The sequence below is a fragment of the Natator depressus genome, chromosome 4 (assembly GCF_965152275.1).
Source record: "Natator depressus isolate rNatDep1 chromosome 4, rNatDep2.hap1, whole genome shotgun sequence".
In the NCBI taxonomy this organism is placed as follows: domain Eukaryota; kingdom Metazoa; phylum Chordata; order Testudines; family Cheloniidae; genus Natator; species Natator depressus.
This window is the reverse complement of record NC_134237.1, coordinates 20095695-20112777: the sequence shown is the minus strand read 5'-3', so window position 1 is coordinate 20112777 and position 17083 is coordinate 20095695. Positions and strand designations below refer to the sequence as shown.

The 17083-nt window shown below is 41.7% G+C and overlaps 1 protein-coding gene across 4 annotated transcripts in view; it reads left to right on the top strand.

The window, feature by feature from the left end:
* Nucleotides 1-17083, top strand: part of KLHL8 (kelch like family member 8) — a 37274-nt gene continuing 20191 nt past the window's right edge. For 2 of the 4 annotated variants that reach the window (XM_074950555.1, XM_074950552.1), the window contains exons 1-2: nucleotides 1-222; nucleotides 9829-10155. In XM_074950555.1, the coding sequence (XP_074806656.1) occupies nucleotides 9949-10155 (207 nt within the window). In that variant the 5' untranslated portion in view covers nucleotides 1-222; nucleotides 9829-9948. Of the gene's footprint in view, nucleotides 253-9828; nucleotides 10156-17083 lie in introns of all 4 variants that reach the window. The other 2 variants (XM_074950554.1, XM_074950553.1) reach the window with 2 other exon arrangements.

The window sequence follows — 17083 nt, the reverse complement described above, 5'->3', positions numbered from 1 at the left end:
GCCACCCCGCTCACAGTCCGGTATGCGCCAGAGAGCTTCCCACACCCCTCCGCACGTCCCGGAGCTGGGATGCGCGCGCACAGTCTTGCCCTTCCCCGGCCCTCCTCCTAGGGTGGTGGAGCGCGTGAGTCCGCGGCTGCCGGCTCTGGGCTTTGCTGCCTCGTGCAGCTGTATCGGCGCTGAGAGAGCGGTGGCGGCGGCGGGTAGCGCAGCGCGCGAGAGGTAACGGCCGGGCGCAAAGGCCCCGTGTAGGTGCGCCCCTGGGCTCGCGAGCGGCGGGATGCGGGGGCGGGGGTTTTTTTTGGGGGGGGTCGGTCGTCTGCCGAGGGGACAAGGGGGGCGGGGGAGGTTAGGGAGGAACCTGTGGAAAGCTCCGGGGGGCGGGGAGGCCGGCTGGGAAGCGAGGCGGAGGGCAGGAGATGGGTAGCTGGGGTGGTGCATCTTTGTAAAATTATTATTTCCTTGTGCGGCTGCAGGTTATGCATTTGCGTACTGTGACCTAGCACCTTTGTGACATGGCAGACCCCCACGTTTTGGCAGCAAGGGGGTACACACGTTATTTTTCATGCATAACAACATTGGGCACTTTACAAGACGTCACATTTTTCACTTATCACTCAATTTGAATGTGCAAAGTATTTAACTAGTCAACTCATTTTTCATAAACATGAAACTTCCTCGAAAGCATCTAGCGATAATGCAAATACTGCGATAATGCAAATACTCCAGTAATGTAACATGTTATGAATGCTCTAATTAGAGCTGTACTGCTGGCCTCAAATTGCTGCTGCCTCTTGGTTACAGGGCTAAATACTGTATTACCCCTGCTAGCACCCAACCAAGATCCAGGGCACAATTTTTCTAAGTACGGTAAAGGCACACGCAGTCTGCCTTGAAGAGTTTACAATCCAATTAGGGTCTCAAGTATTAAACAAAAAATGCTCTCCTTTCCTCTCTCACTTGTGGGAATAAACAATAAGTTGTAGAAGCATTTTACTTGGTGGGTGTGGGGGGTATATTGTATATATGGGGGTGAGTATGTGTGTAATTTAGCGAGGAAAAGCTAAATCGGAAATAATGCAAACTTTTCTTTCTACGTGCTGAAGTTAGTAGTCATTTTTATATGTTTGAGTATTGAATTCCACAGTCCCGGTCTGGTTCCTGTGAACACTGTCTACTGCTGTCCTGGTCAACGGTTTTTAATACAGTATAGCAGTTGTGACGGGTCATGGTTATGAAGAGAGACACAGTCTCATGTAGCTAGGGCCAACTGCATGATGGTCTTGGAATATGAAGACAAAGTTCTAATTGGATTCTGGATTTAACGTGGAGACAGTGCAGAGCATGCAGCACAGAGGTGACATACCTATAGTGATCTGTATTAGTCAGCATTCTGTATTGGCAAAAGCTTTCTTAGAGGTATGTTGCGTTCTTAGATCTGAATTGTAGTAACTGAGCGTTAGTCATGATTGCATGGATCATCATGTCTAAATCTAACAGGATGGTGTGCAGTTTTCTAGCTCACTGAAGATTTAGAACAGGTCTAATCACTCAGAAGCATAACAGAATCCCTACATTCCAAAACTAATGTATTTAGCCAGTCATTCAAATCACTACAAAATACCCCATCACATCAAAAATCTCAGCTCCCCCCAAAAGCCCAACTAATTAGATGGTTATTTGTAATGATAATTCTTCACAGCAAGAAATAGGTCTGGAGTTGAATGGAACACTTCATTCTATGTTATCTCACTACTCTGAAGGCAGCACCCCGCCAGCAGCAGTGCAGAAGTAAGGGTGGCTGGCAACAGGCTCCACTCTCCGGCCACCCAGCTCTGAAGGCACTGCAGAAGTAAGGGTGGCAATACCACAACCCCCCCTACAATAACCTTACGACTCCCCCTCCCCCCCCCCCCCCGCCTCCTGTTAGGGGGCTTATTCCTTCACCCACTTACTTCCCTGGTCCTTCTCGCATGAACAGAGAGCAACAATACCCGAAGTCCAAAGGTGCAAACAATTCAATGTTTATTGGGGTCAACTTCCAGCAAGCATGATTCCAGTTTCCTTCCTTAGTATCCTCCTTCCCAGCTCTGACACCACAGAGCCTTACACCTGTGTCCCTGTTCCCATTCCTGCCCTTAGCCAAACATGATTCCAATTTCATTACCCCCATTCCCTGTTCCCATTTTCCCCCCACCCGCATCCCCACCCCCCTACTTCCTGATTGACTGCAGACTAAATAGTAAAACTTGAGTTCTGCTTAGCTATACCTTAACCAATCATTTTCCTGAAATTTAACTAACCAATCCTAACATATTGTAACATGATTATGTAACCAATTATATCCCACCACCTTAATTAGTTTACACCCAGCAAAATTAATTATACAGCAGACAGAAACAATCACAGAACCAGACAGAGATTATACAGACAATAGCAAAGTGGGAACTATAATGACAAAACAATACAGAAGTGAGGATTTCACATCCTAGCTATTGGTAAGTGAGTTCTTGCCAGACAGGATGCTATCAAACTAAGTTTCCTTTTATATTTTCCAGGCACTTCCCTTTCTCTGGAGGTGACAGGCACTATCAGGACAGGATTATATTCCTAACAGCCCAATAGCACCTTATTTCAATGTGACTAGTTTGGAATGTGAGGATGTGATCGTTCACTTCCCAGCTTATGGCTGCCTCTGTTGCTTAGCCAAATACCCCTACAATAATCTTACGACCCCCCCCCCCACTCCTTATTAGATCAGGACCCCTGCAATTACAACACTGTGAAGTTTCAGATTTAAATAGCTGAAATCATGAAATTTAAGATTTTAAAAATCCTATGACCATGAAATTGACCAAAATGGACCGTGAATGTGGTAGGGCCCTAGCTATAGGGTGGGAGGCAGGATTCCCTGAAAGAAGGCATTGTCAGCTCTCCTCCCCCTTTTGTAGGGACCTTAGATTATCTGAACCTTTACCAGACAGGAAAGCAGATGCTGGCGGCAGCCCAATTGCTGTTTGTCCTTGGATTGCTATTTTGTGAATGGCTTGAATTTTTGGAAGGTGGGATTTTCTGAATCTGTGCTCAGTTTGACTTTCCTGGTGTCCATGAGACTGTCCTCAATATTTGTGATCTTTGAAGTACATTATTTCAGTCTACAGATATGAAAGACATGTCCACAGCTGTAGGGGCTCCGATTATGTATAATAAAAATCCAAACAGAATTAGCTACTCAGAAGCTTAGGTGAATACCGGTGCACTGGGGGTTCTTACCGACTTGTTAGCTAATGAAATACTCTTATCACAATCATATCCTCAGTTCTTCTCCAAAGCCCTAGCAAATAGAGGATAGAAGTAATTCCCACAGCAAGAAAGATTTTGAGGTTGGGTGGAAGTTGTCTGTGTTTATGAAGAGGTTTTATGGCTGAACGAGTTTTGCAGGCATGTCTTTGTAGCTCCTAGGCCAGGCTAAAGAAGTAGGTTCCTTTTTGTGCCTTCACAGTTGTGGCATAGGATTGTAAAAATTCCTTGTGGAAAAATGAGTCTGTCTTATCATGCTTTTCACCACAGATGTCTAGTTTTTCTTTCTTCCGTTCTTGCTTTTTCTGCCAGCAGTTGTCCAAGAACCAAGATATTTGTGTGGGCAGTGGCCTGAGAGAAGGTGTTTGTCTGCAGCAGTCATCTGGGTTTCATTGTATAAAGAGATTAAATGTCCTTGGGTTGTGCCAAATATATGGAGATCTTTTTCTTTTACATTGTCTTATTAACCATAAGGCACAAAACAGTATTTCACGAATTGTTATAAACACAGCTTCCTTTGTATTGATTGAATCCTAGCTTGTTTTCATGTTGAGGAGTCTTAATCTGTATTGTGCAAGAAAGTAAAGTGCTTCTCTTCTGTATATTTATTGTTAAAAGATTTAGTTGATTAATTCAGTGAGACGCTGAATTATTTTTTTGTTTAACTGTATGGGTTTCTTTGTATAAATCCAGCCACAAAATCTAATGCTTCTGGGGCTGGTAGAATGACACTTCTTTTCTCAGGATTAATTCACTTATTTCAAGTCCAGTATCAAGCAAAAATAATTATTAAAATATACATTTCATGTTTTCTTTACATATAAATACTCTGTCACTTGCTCTGTCCCCCTTCACACTCCCAATTAGCATGGTAATCCTAAGCAGTTTTGCGTGGGGCTTGTGTAAATCGGTTAACTGTTAATCTAATTTAGTAAAGAAGAGTTTTGAGGCTTACATTAACTTATTTTTGTATAAGGTATACTTCCTCTTTTTTTGCTTCCTGACCTAGCTGTAATCAGAGGATGAATAGTGAACAGCTGCTTCTGCAGCCAATGCCAAGGCTGCTTCTTGGTTGTAGTCTGGACTAGAGAGCTGCATTCCCCTCCTCTTCCTTAATTTTCTCAGGGCATATCTACAGTACAAACTAAAATCGACCTGTGTTATGTTGACTTAGAGTCACCACAATAATTACTGCGGTAGTTTATGTCCATGCTGCCCTCCTTCTGTCATTGGTGCATGTCCTCACCAGGAATGCTTCCACCAACTTAAGAGGGGCAGTATAAAGGGTTGAGAGCCCATGCTCTCAGCTCTGTGCAGTTCCCCTCTGGGAGCCCAGGCAGCTGCCCCCCGGCAGGGAACCTCGGTGCAGCCTTGGCAGGGAGCTGGAAGCCCAGGCAGCAGCCCAGCTGGGGACCAGGAGCCCTGGTGACAGCTGGGCTCTAGCTGGAGCCCCTGCACCCTTCCCAGAGCAACAGCAGGAGCTGTGAGCAGTTTTCTTGTCAATTTCATGGCTCCATGTAGGGACCCCATAGATAATAGCTTTCTGCTGTGTCCCTTTATCTAAGTCACACTGCTGCTCTAATTCCCTGGGCTACTTCCCCATGGTCCAGGGCTGTCTTCACACTTACCTCAGAGCCTTGTCCTGATGGAGTCCCCACAACCAGCTCAGGGCTCCTCCTCACTCTCCCCAGTTTCTGGCAGTACTACCTCATCTGAGGTCCTGCAGCTCCCTCAGCCACACACCATCCATGCTCCTCCAGCTCTAGCAAGGAACTGGAACTTAAACCCTGCAGCTCTTCTTATACTGACCTGCTGGGCGCTGATTGGCTGTGTCCCACACAGCCACTCTAGGCAGCTTGGAATACCCTCTTCACTGCCCTTTTGTGGGGCAGGTTGTGGCAGGGCCACGAGGCTTCCAGCAGGGGGCCTCAGAGTTTCTGATATTCCCCGTCACAAAGACTACCTGTGCTATGTAGGCAATCATAATTTGGGGTGTATCATAAAACACTGATTTTTTTTTTTAATGCAAATTCTATCAGTATATATTTAATACTATTCAGTTTCTTATTTAATTCAGTAAAAACTTCCATTTTCCATAAGAACTTCAACTTCAGTTTACCTGAAACAGCTGCAGAATTTTACTTGCTGCAGAATTCGGTGCTGTAATGTGGGCTTTATTGGTGCATGAGTTTCAGCCTTGCTTGTGGACAAGACAGAGCTAATCCTTGTAGTTCCAAAAATGGACGTTATTGTTTCAGATGGAGATTGAAAAGAGAGGAAGTTCCTAGTGGAATAATGCTGCATGTAGGGTGGATAGTTGTCCCTTAGGCTGTCACGGACAAAATTTGTTTCAGCTTTTGAAAAGGTTTTGGAAAACCCTGGAGCATGAGTCCAGCCTGGATTTTTGAGTTGGAGCCAGGCAGATGACAAAAAAGGCTGACTTAGCCAAGTACTTCCCTCTTTAGGCTTAGCTACTTCTGTTTAAGTTGACATGTACGATGTAGCTGGAATACCAAAAAGAAGCTTGGTGAACATTGTAGTTCCAAACATTAACTGACCATGCCAACTGCCTCTAATTGTTCAAAAGATTTAATATATTAAAAAAAACTTAGCAAAATTGCACCATTTTAACAAACATTACTTATTGATTCTCCATCTATTAGGTTAACCATAGGGGAACCGCATAGTATCTGTGATGTCACAGTTAACTTAGAGCAAGTCAGACATTCTGAAATGTGAGTAGGTAGTTTTGTAAATAGTCATCTTAGGTTGTAAGACTAGCTGTTTATGTAAATAGTATGTACCAATACTAGCTTAGATAAAATAAGGGCTATAAATGGTGCTTCAGGCAGGGTGGAATGATTTAAAACAAGAAGATGTAAATCACAGATTTGCATCAATAGTAAAGACTTGACTAAATCACTGACTTAACTTTTTTTGTTTTCCTCCCCAAAACAGTTCTCATTAGTAGCAGGGCCAAAACCTACTTTGTTCAAGCAATGAGATGACTTAATTTAACACAGTACATCTATTTTTATAGATAAAGTGTTTTGTAGACACGGTTTATCAATATATCTAAACTTTATTGCTATAGAATTAATTTGAGTATTGCTAGAAGAATCCTGTTAGAATCTATTTGTATTACATCAAAATAACACTAACATGACATACATGTCTGGGTGAACTAAATACTGTTTCCCGTAACAACTCTCTAACCTTCTTGGTATCATCTTAAACCCTGAACACTCATCCTACTACTTGTGTCTACAGATCTACCTGTCACCACTTCTGCAATATTGTCTATGTATGCCTAGATGCTATTGCCTCAGTTTAATCTATGCTGAATTCTCATCCATGTTTTGGTCCTTTTGGTTATTGCAGTGTATCCTTTCAAATGACCTCCCTAAGTCCAAACACTCAAAATTCCAGCATATGTAGAATGCTGCTGCCTGAAGCCTTCCATGGTTCAAAACATAACCACGTATTGCCCTATCATGAAGCAACTTTACTACCTCACCAGTCAACTTGCAATCCATTTCAAATTCATTCTACACTTTTTTAATGCTTTCATGTTGTTCCATTGGCTGACACCAGCTGACCTCCTGAACATTATCTATTTTCCACCTAGTGGAAGTATAGTACTGCCTACTTGTAGTCTTGCCAATGTTGGTGGAAGAGTCTTCTCCTCTGTTCTAAATAAGGATATATCAGATTGTAGCTCGTGCCAATCTTTTTTCACATTTCAGTTGAAAACAACCTTTATTCTTGTCTGTCTCAAAAGAATACCAGCTAGATTAAATCTAGTCAATTGTTAAAAAGCTTCAGTTATTTTAGATACCCAAGTTGCCCTGCCATATATGGCTTTACAGATTTATCCCTCTCATAGCTTCCCCGTTGCTGTGCGAGACCCACACAAACATGGGAAACTACCTATGCAGTGGAAATTGGGAAGGTGCCTAGAGCACTGGGTGGGTACCTATAGGTGTAATTTATTTTATTCTGATTTATTTAGTTTTTTTAAACTGACTAGACACAATTGTTTCAAATGCACAAAGTAGAATATTTTGCTTACTGGTATATATTTAAAATTACTGTAATTGGGGGGAAAAAAAGTAGGTAAAAATTTCAGTCAGATTGACAAGTTTACTGTCCTATTAATTTTTCTGTCTCTATAGATCTGTGGCTCAGATTGCTTCCACTAGTGGCAAGATTATGATTCCATGTTCCAGCTATTTTGTCCTCATATTTAGAAATTAAGATATTAACATATTGAAAGTTTTCTTGCTATTCCTGGTATAAAGCATGTTGTGCCCTTTCCTATTTGTTGGATATTTGTACTGTATACACTAGAAATTAGGGATGTTTGCCAACTTGTTTCCGTATTCCATCAAGTTTTAAATTGCTCCAAGAATTAAGAGAGTAAACGTAGCTATCAGAGAGGAGAATTGTAATAGCAAGATTCAGCATAGAAGTGAAAATTGCTTTCAGTACCACTGAAATACACACTGGATAGCCTTATTACGGATGGCTACAGAAACAATTTTATATTTGTCTTCCTGTATGGTTACTCCCTTTTTAACTGTTACTTAAAAATACTACTTCCTTATTTCTCTTAATTTTGAGGATCTTTGATTCCCAGTGATTGTAGACAGTAGTAGCCTCACCTTAGTAATTCAACTGTCACATTGTTTGATGAATTCTATGTACTCCCACAAATTTTATAAAAAGAAAAATCAAAGGAAGGCATCAATACTGTTATACACAGGAGCGTGCAGTTCCTATACAATATTTGGATGCTTAAGCAACTCTGCAGTAAAAAAGGGCAAACCACTGCAAAATGCTCTAAGGAAGTTCCCATTCCATTAAGTTATTTCTTCACAAATATTACACTCTGTACATCTAAATTCTCAATCTTTCAGAATGCTATAAGTAGAAGAGAAAATTACTAATATCCTAAATATCCTGTGCATGTTGTTACTGTGCTGCATACTGTGCATTACCTGACATGCAGCAAAAAACTGGATTAAATTCCACCCCCCTCCACCTCCCCGCAAGCCCAGACAAGCCCCAACTTCAAAGGGAACAGCATTTATGTATAAACCTGGATCATCTTGCTAGAGCCTATTAATGTGTTTTCTAAGTTAGCTCTGAGGTACAGTGGCAGCTGGTAATGAGGGACTTCACTCCAACAATAATATCCCTTCTCCTTTTTTTAAACAAAGGTGTGACAGATACCTTTCTTCTCCCCTTTCTCTGCAGCCCTGTAAGCCTGTGGGGGGAAAAGGTATATTAACTTGAGCTAAAATCTTAAGGGGCTTATTTACACACAAGTGCTGCTGTAGGGCTTCAGTGAAGACGCTACCCCATTGGGAGTGGTTCTCCCATTGGCACAGATAATCAACTTCCCTGAGAGGCGGCTGATGGGAAAATTCTCCTGTCAACCTAGTGCAGTCTACACTGGGGTTTAGGTCGGTTTAACATTGTGGATTTTTCACGCCCCTGAGCAATGTAGTTATACCAACCTAATTTCCTAGTGTAGACCAGGCTTTAATGTTTCATAGCAGACATAACAAGAACTTTGATTTTTGGACAGAATTTTCAAAACATTTAAATGACTTAGGAGCCCAGCCCCACGTCCCTTCCGTAAATGGAACTTAGGAACCTAAGTCAGGTAGACGCTTCCGAAAATTTTAGCCCTCACCATTTCCCTTAACTGAGTTTTCATTCACAAATTGAAGTTGGCGCCTAATATTGCTGTTATATATTTTTTTTAAAAAGTCAATTGTTATCCTCATGTACATACTTGAGAATGACACAGAAGTTCAAAACACACTCCTTCCCCCTACTCTAAACAAACATTTTTTTCATGATCCTGGATGAGATGTATTGACATCACATCTAAAATTTCTTTAGTGGTAGAGAACTACATAAACAATGTTGGACACCCTCTCTCCTTAGAAGGTTTCAGTGTAGGTCTGAATGAAAAGGCAGTCATTCTTGATGAAGCAGGAACAAAGTTTTGTACAGCATTTTCATTTTAATGCCTCAAAGATCAAGAAGAATAATTTGGTAAGCTGAGGTTGCTAGATAAGAGCATTAAAAATTGCTTCTTTCCTTTTATTTTCCACTTCACAGCTTCTAGGTACAAACAGATTTCTAAAATACTTTCAAATTACAATTCTTTTTATTTATGAAAAATTGTTAAATACAGAATGTCTTTGATATTTTCATTACACTTAATTTTGACTAAACATACAAAACACATTTTCAGATTGAAATATCTTACTAGGTTTAAATAAAGTCAAATCAATTTTCCCTAGAGAAGAAATCCTACATTTTTTAAAGATACTATCTGCACAGGATTCTGACTTGTGGATCTGGTGCTTCCTGTGTGATGGTATCTTGAAAGGAACAGAATTACTGGTAAGAACTCTGAAAGTGCACATTGGATATTAGACATGATGTACATTTGGAGAAGACTATCAGAAGAAAATGTCTAATCTGTTTTTGTTTTATCATTGCAAATAGGAAGATGGCGATTCTACTTGACTTTGGACGTTTGGCCTGAGTTCTGATGGAGCTGGATTTTTCTTGTTTTTTTTATGGGAAGTGTTTGAATATTCATGCTGTGAAAGAAGAAAACATCCAATGGCTTCAGAATCTATGACCCCAGAATCAGCAAAACACTATCAGATAAAAGGGAAAAGGCAGCAGCAACAGCAGCAGCAGGATAGATCTCTGAACAGTGATGGCGAAGAAGTCTTCGTATTTGAAGCAAATGAAGCTTGGAAGGATTTTCATAGCTCTCTTCTTCGCTTCTATGAAGCTGGGGAACTCTGTGATGTTACATTGAAGGTGACAGATAAAACAATTCACTCTCTTTTACCATTACCCACATCTGTTATGTTAATAGTTTGTGAAGTTCGCTCTAAAATGTGCTGCAGTTTTAATCATCTCTTGCAAATTATTACAATCCCCTGATTTTGGGGTATTGTTAAAGGCTGCTTGTGATTCTGTGAACACTACTGGCAGCTCAGGAAGTTCAGGCTGTGGTGCTGAAAATTAAAAAAAATCTTTTTCCAAGAATCCTAATATTCCTAATTCTCTCCTACAGAACAAAACAAGTAACTGGGGGGAGAAGTGGGAATTTACTATGCTGGTGTTAAGCAACATTATTTATTCACTAGCTTTTGTTGCATTGCATCCCTTATTCTTCATCTATACATTATCTATAGTGTAAGTTTTGTGATTAGAACCCCTTTTTATATAGCACCAAAACAGCATTAAGTGCTTTAGATAAATATTAAGCATGGAAGATTAAAAGAGATGGTGGGGTAGTTCCACTCCCCAGATAAGAGGCAATGCCCTAGTGAGAAGCTCATCCCCTATGCCACCCTCAGGTGCTCAGTTTTCTATCAGAATGGTGTTCCTGGATCCTATTTGGGGACTCCACATTTTCCATAAGCCTCTGCCTAATGGATATCTGATAGATTTTGAAACTCTCTCCTCCTGTCCACTTAACTGATGGAAGAGAGAAGGTATAATTCATCCCCATCCAGAGCCTACTATGAAGAGGTGCAGAGGAAAGACATTTCTGCTACTCTGTTCTACTCCCACACTCCATTTTGGGAGGAAAAAGGGATCTGAGGCAGTCCTCTTCTTAATTAATATATTCATTGTCTATTGCCACTACTGGTAGAAAAGCTAAGCACAGCAGCAGAACAAAGAGACACAATTCTTGACAGTACTTGTGTTGAGCTCTCCAAAGAGTTTACAATCTAAGACATTCTCCTATCCTGAGGATGCTGCCATATGAACAAGTCATTGTTGGAAGGCAGGATATTGGCAGATACATACCAACCCTAACTCTCTCCCCATTTTTTATTCTGCTATCTGAACAGCTCCTTCTGGAATAATCTCATTGTTCGTTTCCAGTTACCCATCCTCATGTCTCTCCGTCCTTTCCCCCTTTCTCTTTCTCTCTTCCCCACCCCCCTTAATCTGCATACTGTAAATGTTATTTTAAATGTCTTATGCTTACCTCATTATACATTTGTTATCCAATTTTTTTGATAGCTTACACATCTACAAAAATGTGATTTGAATTATATTTTATTGCAGTGGATTGAGTCAATTAAAAAAAATCCAAACAATTAGCCTGTATCATTTAAGTAGGAGTTTCTTTTTTATCACAAGCTAGCTCACTTTAACTGATCTGCAGTGAAGTCATAATCATGTTGAATATCAGTCTGTTATGAAAATGATTTTCATATCACAAATTGAGCCGTCTAGCTTCACTGCAGATTCAAGAAGGACTAAGGCTGTGAGGAAGTCCTGTTGAAATGCAAATAATTAGCCAACTTTGCTAGAACAGGTATTTAAAACAATCATACTACAAGTAATTGAAGTCTGAAATACTGAATTTGGAAGCTTTTTTTTGCCCCAAGATAAACTCCTTAAAAATATCATTTCTGTCAGAAAATTTTGTAGCTATTAAGGTTGCAATTTTGTAGCTATTAAGGTCACTAACTGACCAAGGATTAAAGAAAAAACTCTTAAATTTGTTTATTTTATGCATTTGGTAGCACTTCCTGTATAATCTGTTTCCCTCTGAATGGTGAAGGGGCCTGGCTTTTTCAGGCTCTGTAAGACGGTGTTATAATTAAGACCTGCAGCTGCAGTTACCCACCACTAGGCAGATGTGTGCACAGAGATGGAGGGGAAAGAAAGGCTGGGCCATTATACTTAATGTTGTTCTCAGGCCTGCCCAAAAGACGAGCTGGAGGGAAGAAAAAAGCCTTTTTTTCCTCCAAATTTAAGTTGCCAATGGCCCTTTAATGACATATAGTCTGACAGAATTATCTCACTTTAATCTTACAGTTCCACATATGTTTCTTCCATAATGAGATATTTCAAGAACAGAGGTAGACTTTTTCCTTTAAGGAAAATGTCCTTCGATTTCTCTTTAGCAGAAGGCCTGGGACGACATTGGGCAGAGGACCACTTACGATGTTTTTGAAGTTTGTGTTGTGCTGTGACTCACTGGTGCATGGTTCTTGCACTGGTCATAAATGTATAACCCAGGAGTGACAGACTAAGTCAAAGAAATAAGGGAATAGAGGCTTTTATGTTTAGTACTATAGATTCTAACAAAATAAACAATTTCAATTGATGTGGCCATTCAGTAGAATCTGTAAATATGTAAATCCTGAATCATAAGATTATACAACTGACCTCTGTTCAAGTCAGTGCATAATACTGAGAGAAATCAAATGTCAAATCTGCTAAAACAGTAACAATGCGTTATTTCAACTAATGAAATACTATACCAGCTGATCAAATATCACACTGGGCCATAGTTCAGAGGAGCAATTTCTTGACATCATAAATGGTCACTTCTGGAAACAGCTAGACACTCATTACAGCGATGGGAGGGATTCCCCCATTGTTGTAGTTAATCCATCACCCCAGTAGGTAATAGCTAGGTTGATGGACTTAGCACCATTGACTTAGCACTGTCTAAAGTGGGGGTTAGTTTGACATAGCTGTGGAGCTCCGGGTATGTCTACACTGTAGTTAGACACCCGTGGCTCGCCTGTGCTAGCTGACTTGCGTTCCCAGGGCTCAGGGTGTGGGGCTGTTTAAGTGCAGTGTAGATGTCCAGGCTCTAGGACCCTGCGAAGTGGGAGGATCCCAGAGTTTAGGCTGCAGCTGGAGCTAGAACGTCTACACTGCAATTAAACAGCCCTGTGGGCACTGGCCAGCCATGAGTGTCTAATTGCAGTGGAGACATACTCTTAAGGGGTTGATTTTTCACACCCCTGAAGACATAGCTATGCCGATGTAAGTTCCTGATGTAGACCAGCCCTAATACAAAATCCCAGAAGGTATCCTTATCCATGGTTTGAAATCAGTTCAGCACCAAGTAGCCCAACTGTCCAGGGTAAAAAATACCTATGCTGTCACTCCTCTGTTGTCTAAAAGAGTAAAACAGTTGGATGCTGTGTTTACTGCATTTATTTAACATTGTGTCAATCAACTTTCTATTTAATATGTTTAAAAAAATGTAACTCACTGTCTGTCTTCGTTATATGTACTTACCGTTAGAGGATTTTTTTAATCACTTGTCAAGGATTTTTCAGAGAAGGTCACAAAAATGATACGGATATGGAACAACTTCCACATGAGGAGAGATTAAAAAGACTGCAGTTGTTCAGTTTAGAAGAGATATGACTAAGGGAGGATATAATAGACGTCTATAAAACCATGAATGGAATGGAGAAAGTAAATAGGGAAATATTATTTGCCCCTTCAAATAATGCAAAACTAGAGATTACTTGATGAAATTAATAAGCAGCAAGTTTAAAATAAACATAAGGAAGGACTGCTTCACACAACGTACAGTCTACCTGTTGAACTTTTTGCCAGGGGATATTGTGAAGGCCAAAAGTATAACTGGGTTAAAAAAAGAATTAAATAAATTCATGGAGGTTAGGTCCATCAGTGGCTATTAGCCAAGATGGTCAGAGAAGCAACCGATAGCTCCAGGTGTCCCTAAACTTCCAGCTGCCAGAAGCTGAGACTGCATGTCAGGGTCACTAAGTAGATTGCCCTGATCTGTTCATTACCTCTGAAGCATCTGGCACTAGTCAATGTCAGAAGACAGGATACTGGGTTAGATGGACCATTGATCTGACCCAGTATGGCCATCCGTATGTTCACTTCTGGCTTAACTCTGCCTTTTTTTTTTTTTTTTTTTTGCCTTTTTTTTTTTGTATAATAGATTTCCTCTTTCCTTCCCCTCAAATGCTGTCTTTTCTTCTCTAACCAAAATCTCTCTAAATATCATTTCTAACAACACTTCATTCTCTCCTGACCATCCTCACACCTTCACTTGCACATCCATGCACATGTAGAGCTTGGAAACTTACTGGACACCTAATAGAGGACTAAACCTACGAGCCAAAAGCTGCTAAGAAAAAGTGGGGAGAAAGAGAGAGAGAAACACTCAGGAGCTTGGGGGCAACAGGGTTAAGAGAAGGGTTCTGAAAATCTAAAGGTAATAGGTTTCTGTAGAAATTGCTCTAAAAACATAGAGAATGGAATTCTTTCTCTAGGCTTTTTGAACCATCCTATAGAATTTTATGGAATGGATATAAATCTGTATTCTATAGGATTTTTCTAAAAAGTAAAAACATAATTAAAATTTGAGAATTTCTGTAAGGATGCCATACAGAGAACTTGCTTGCAGACTTCATGTTTCATACCAGCCTCTAGTTATTGGCTGTGATAAATTTGAAGCCCCTCTCCAACACTCCACCTACTAGCTGGAGGGAAAAAAAGCATTCACTGTTTTCCCTCTAACACCAGAATTCATACCTGTTTTCAGGCGTGGGATGCCAGCTGCTCTTCACCCAGCTTAGTAGGAATTGTGATGGTGGGGTAGATGTCATCAGTACTGGGGAAGGGAAGGAAGAGGACTAAAAACTTCTGTAAACAACTAATTGGACTAAAAACTTCTGTAAACAACTAATTGATGGGATTTGTCCACTGCTGGTTTTGATGGTTTGCCAGAGCCTTCTGATGACCATAGGATGTGCAAGACTTCATAAAGTTTCATTGTTCTAGATGTACATTCACTGCTTTGTTACTTCTAAAGTGGCTCTTGTTATAGGGTCAAAATAGTACATATTGGATGTGTGTATTTGTGTCTGCATCAGAGGTTGTACTTGCTGACTAGACAGGAGTAAATGCTGAGATAGCCAGACTAGCTGGTAGTGAAACTCAGTTCCCTTAAAATTTATCTGTGTTGAGGATATCCACTAAGACTGTATAGATTGATAATGCTGTAAAACTCTGTAGTTGAGGGCTTTTCCTATCCCTTCCTATAAAATCTGGTGCTTAGGATGTACTATTAAAAAAATAGTTAAGATGGAGTGGATAAAGATAAAGCGGTAGACAGTAGAATCTCAGACTTACGAACACCTCGGGAATGGATGTAGTTTATAACTCTGAAATGTTCATAACTCTGAAGAAAACTTGATGGTTCTTTCAAAAGTTTACAGCTGAACATTGACTTAATACAGGTTTCAAACAGCACTATGCAGAAAAAATATGCTGCTTTCTCTCTCTTTTTTTAGTAGTTTACGCTTATCACAGTACTATACTGTATTTACTTTTTTGGGGGGGTCTCTGCTGCTGCCTAATTACATACTTTTGGTTCCAAATGAGGTGTGTAGTTGACTGGTCCTTTTTTAACCCTGGTGCTCATAGTTCTGAGGTTCTACTGTATATCCCTGTTCTATTCATCTGCTAAGCCTTTTCAAACATTGAGGCAAAACTTTCCTCATGACACCTCCGGGCAGCTCCATATTTGAGTTTATAGGTGATGCTGGAAACAACCCGTTTCCTCAACACATGTAGAAATTTTTTTTTGCGGGGGGGTGGGGAGGGGTTGTAGCCAGTAGTATTTACAGCTACTCCTAGCTTGACATGAATCTTTAACTGTGGCTGTCCTAATTTTCTTCAGCCCTGTTGTAGATTAATTAAAAAATAAAAAATATGCCTCCACGATTGTAATACAGAGAACTTGTCTCAAGATGAACACAGACCTCACTGATCAGTCACGGCATTATCCAAAACCTCGTTAATAGGTAGCAGGTTTAAAGCAAACAAGAGTATTTCTTCACACAACACACAGTCAGCCTGTGGAACTCTTTGCCATAGGCCAAGACTATAACAGGGTTCAAATAAGAACTAGATAAGTTCACAGAGGATAGGTCCATCAATGGTTATTAACCAGGATGGGCAGGAATGGTGTCCCTAACCTCTGTTTGCCAGATGCAAAGAATGGGCAACGAGATGGATCACTTGATGATCACCAGTTCTGTTTGTTCCCTCTGCGGCACCTGGCATTGCCAACTGATAGGATACTAGGCTAGATGGACCTTTGATCTGACTCAGTATGGCCACTCTTATGTAATCTCGTCCACCTTACATTTCTTGCTAGTAAACCTTTTTGGTTACATTAGATCTGGGTGGGCAAACTTTTTGGCCCTAGGGCCACATTGGGTACAGAAATTGTATGGAGGGCCAGGTAGGGAAGGCTGGGGGAGGCTATGCCTCCCCAAACAGCAAGGCGTGGCCTGGCCCCTGCCCCCATTCCAGCCCCCCAAAACTCCCACCCCCATCCAAACCCCCTGCTCCCCACCCCTGACTGCCCTCTGGGACTCCTGTATCCTATCCAATCTCCCCTGCTCCCCTCCCCCTGACGGCCCCGCTGGGGCCCCCCTGCCCCCTATCCAACCCTCCCTGCTCTCCCCGCCCCACGTTACCTGTGGGGTGGGGGAAAGGGGGGCTCAGTCCTTCCCTGTGTGTTTCCCCTGCTCGTTTGGTGGCTGCTCTCCCTGGCAGTCGGGCGGGGCTCACTCCCTGTCTGGGCTTGGCTGCTGGGGACAGGGGCCAAGTATGCTGGAGGTGGCGAGGAGCCCTGGTTTGCTCTGCCCCTGCTCCCGGCAGCAGGGCCCAGGCCCCTTGACACCCCCCCCCCACCTCGAACTTCCCCTGACCACGTCGCCCTGGAGCACCAGGTCTGGCCGCGCTATAGCCGTGCCGCCCGGCCAGAGCTGCTGCCCAGGAGCTGGGGGAACTGTGACTGTGAAAGAGGCAGGGAGGGAGGGGAGCAGAAGGGGAGGGGCCAGGGGCTAGCCTCCGGACGTGGCCTGAGGGCCGTAGTTTGCGCCACTCTGCATTAGACGGTTGAAGCTGGTAGACTATTAAAAGG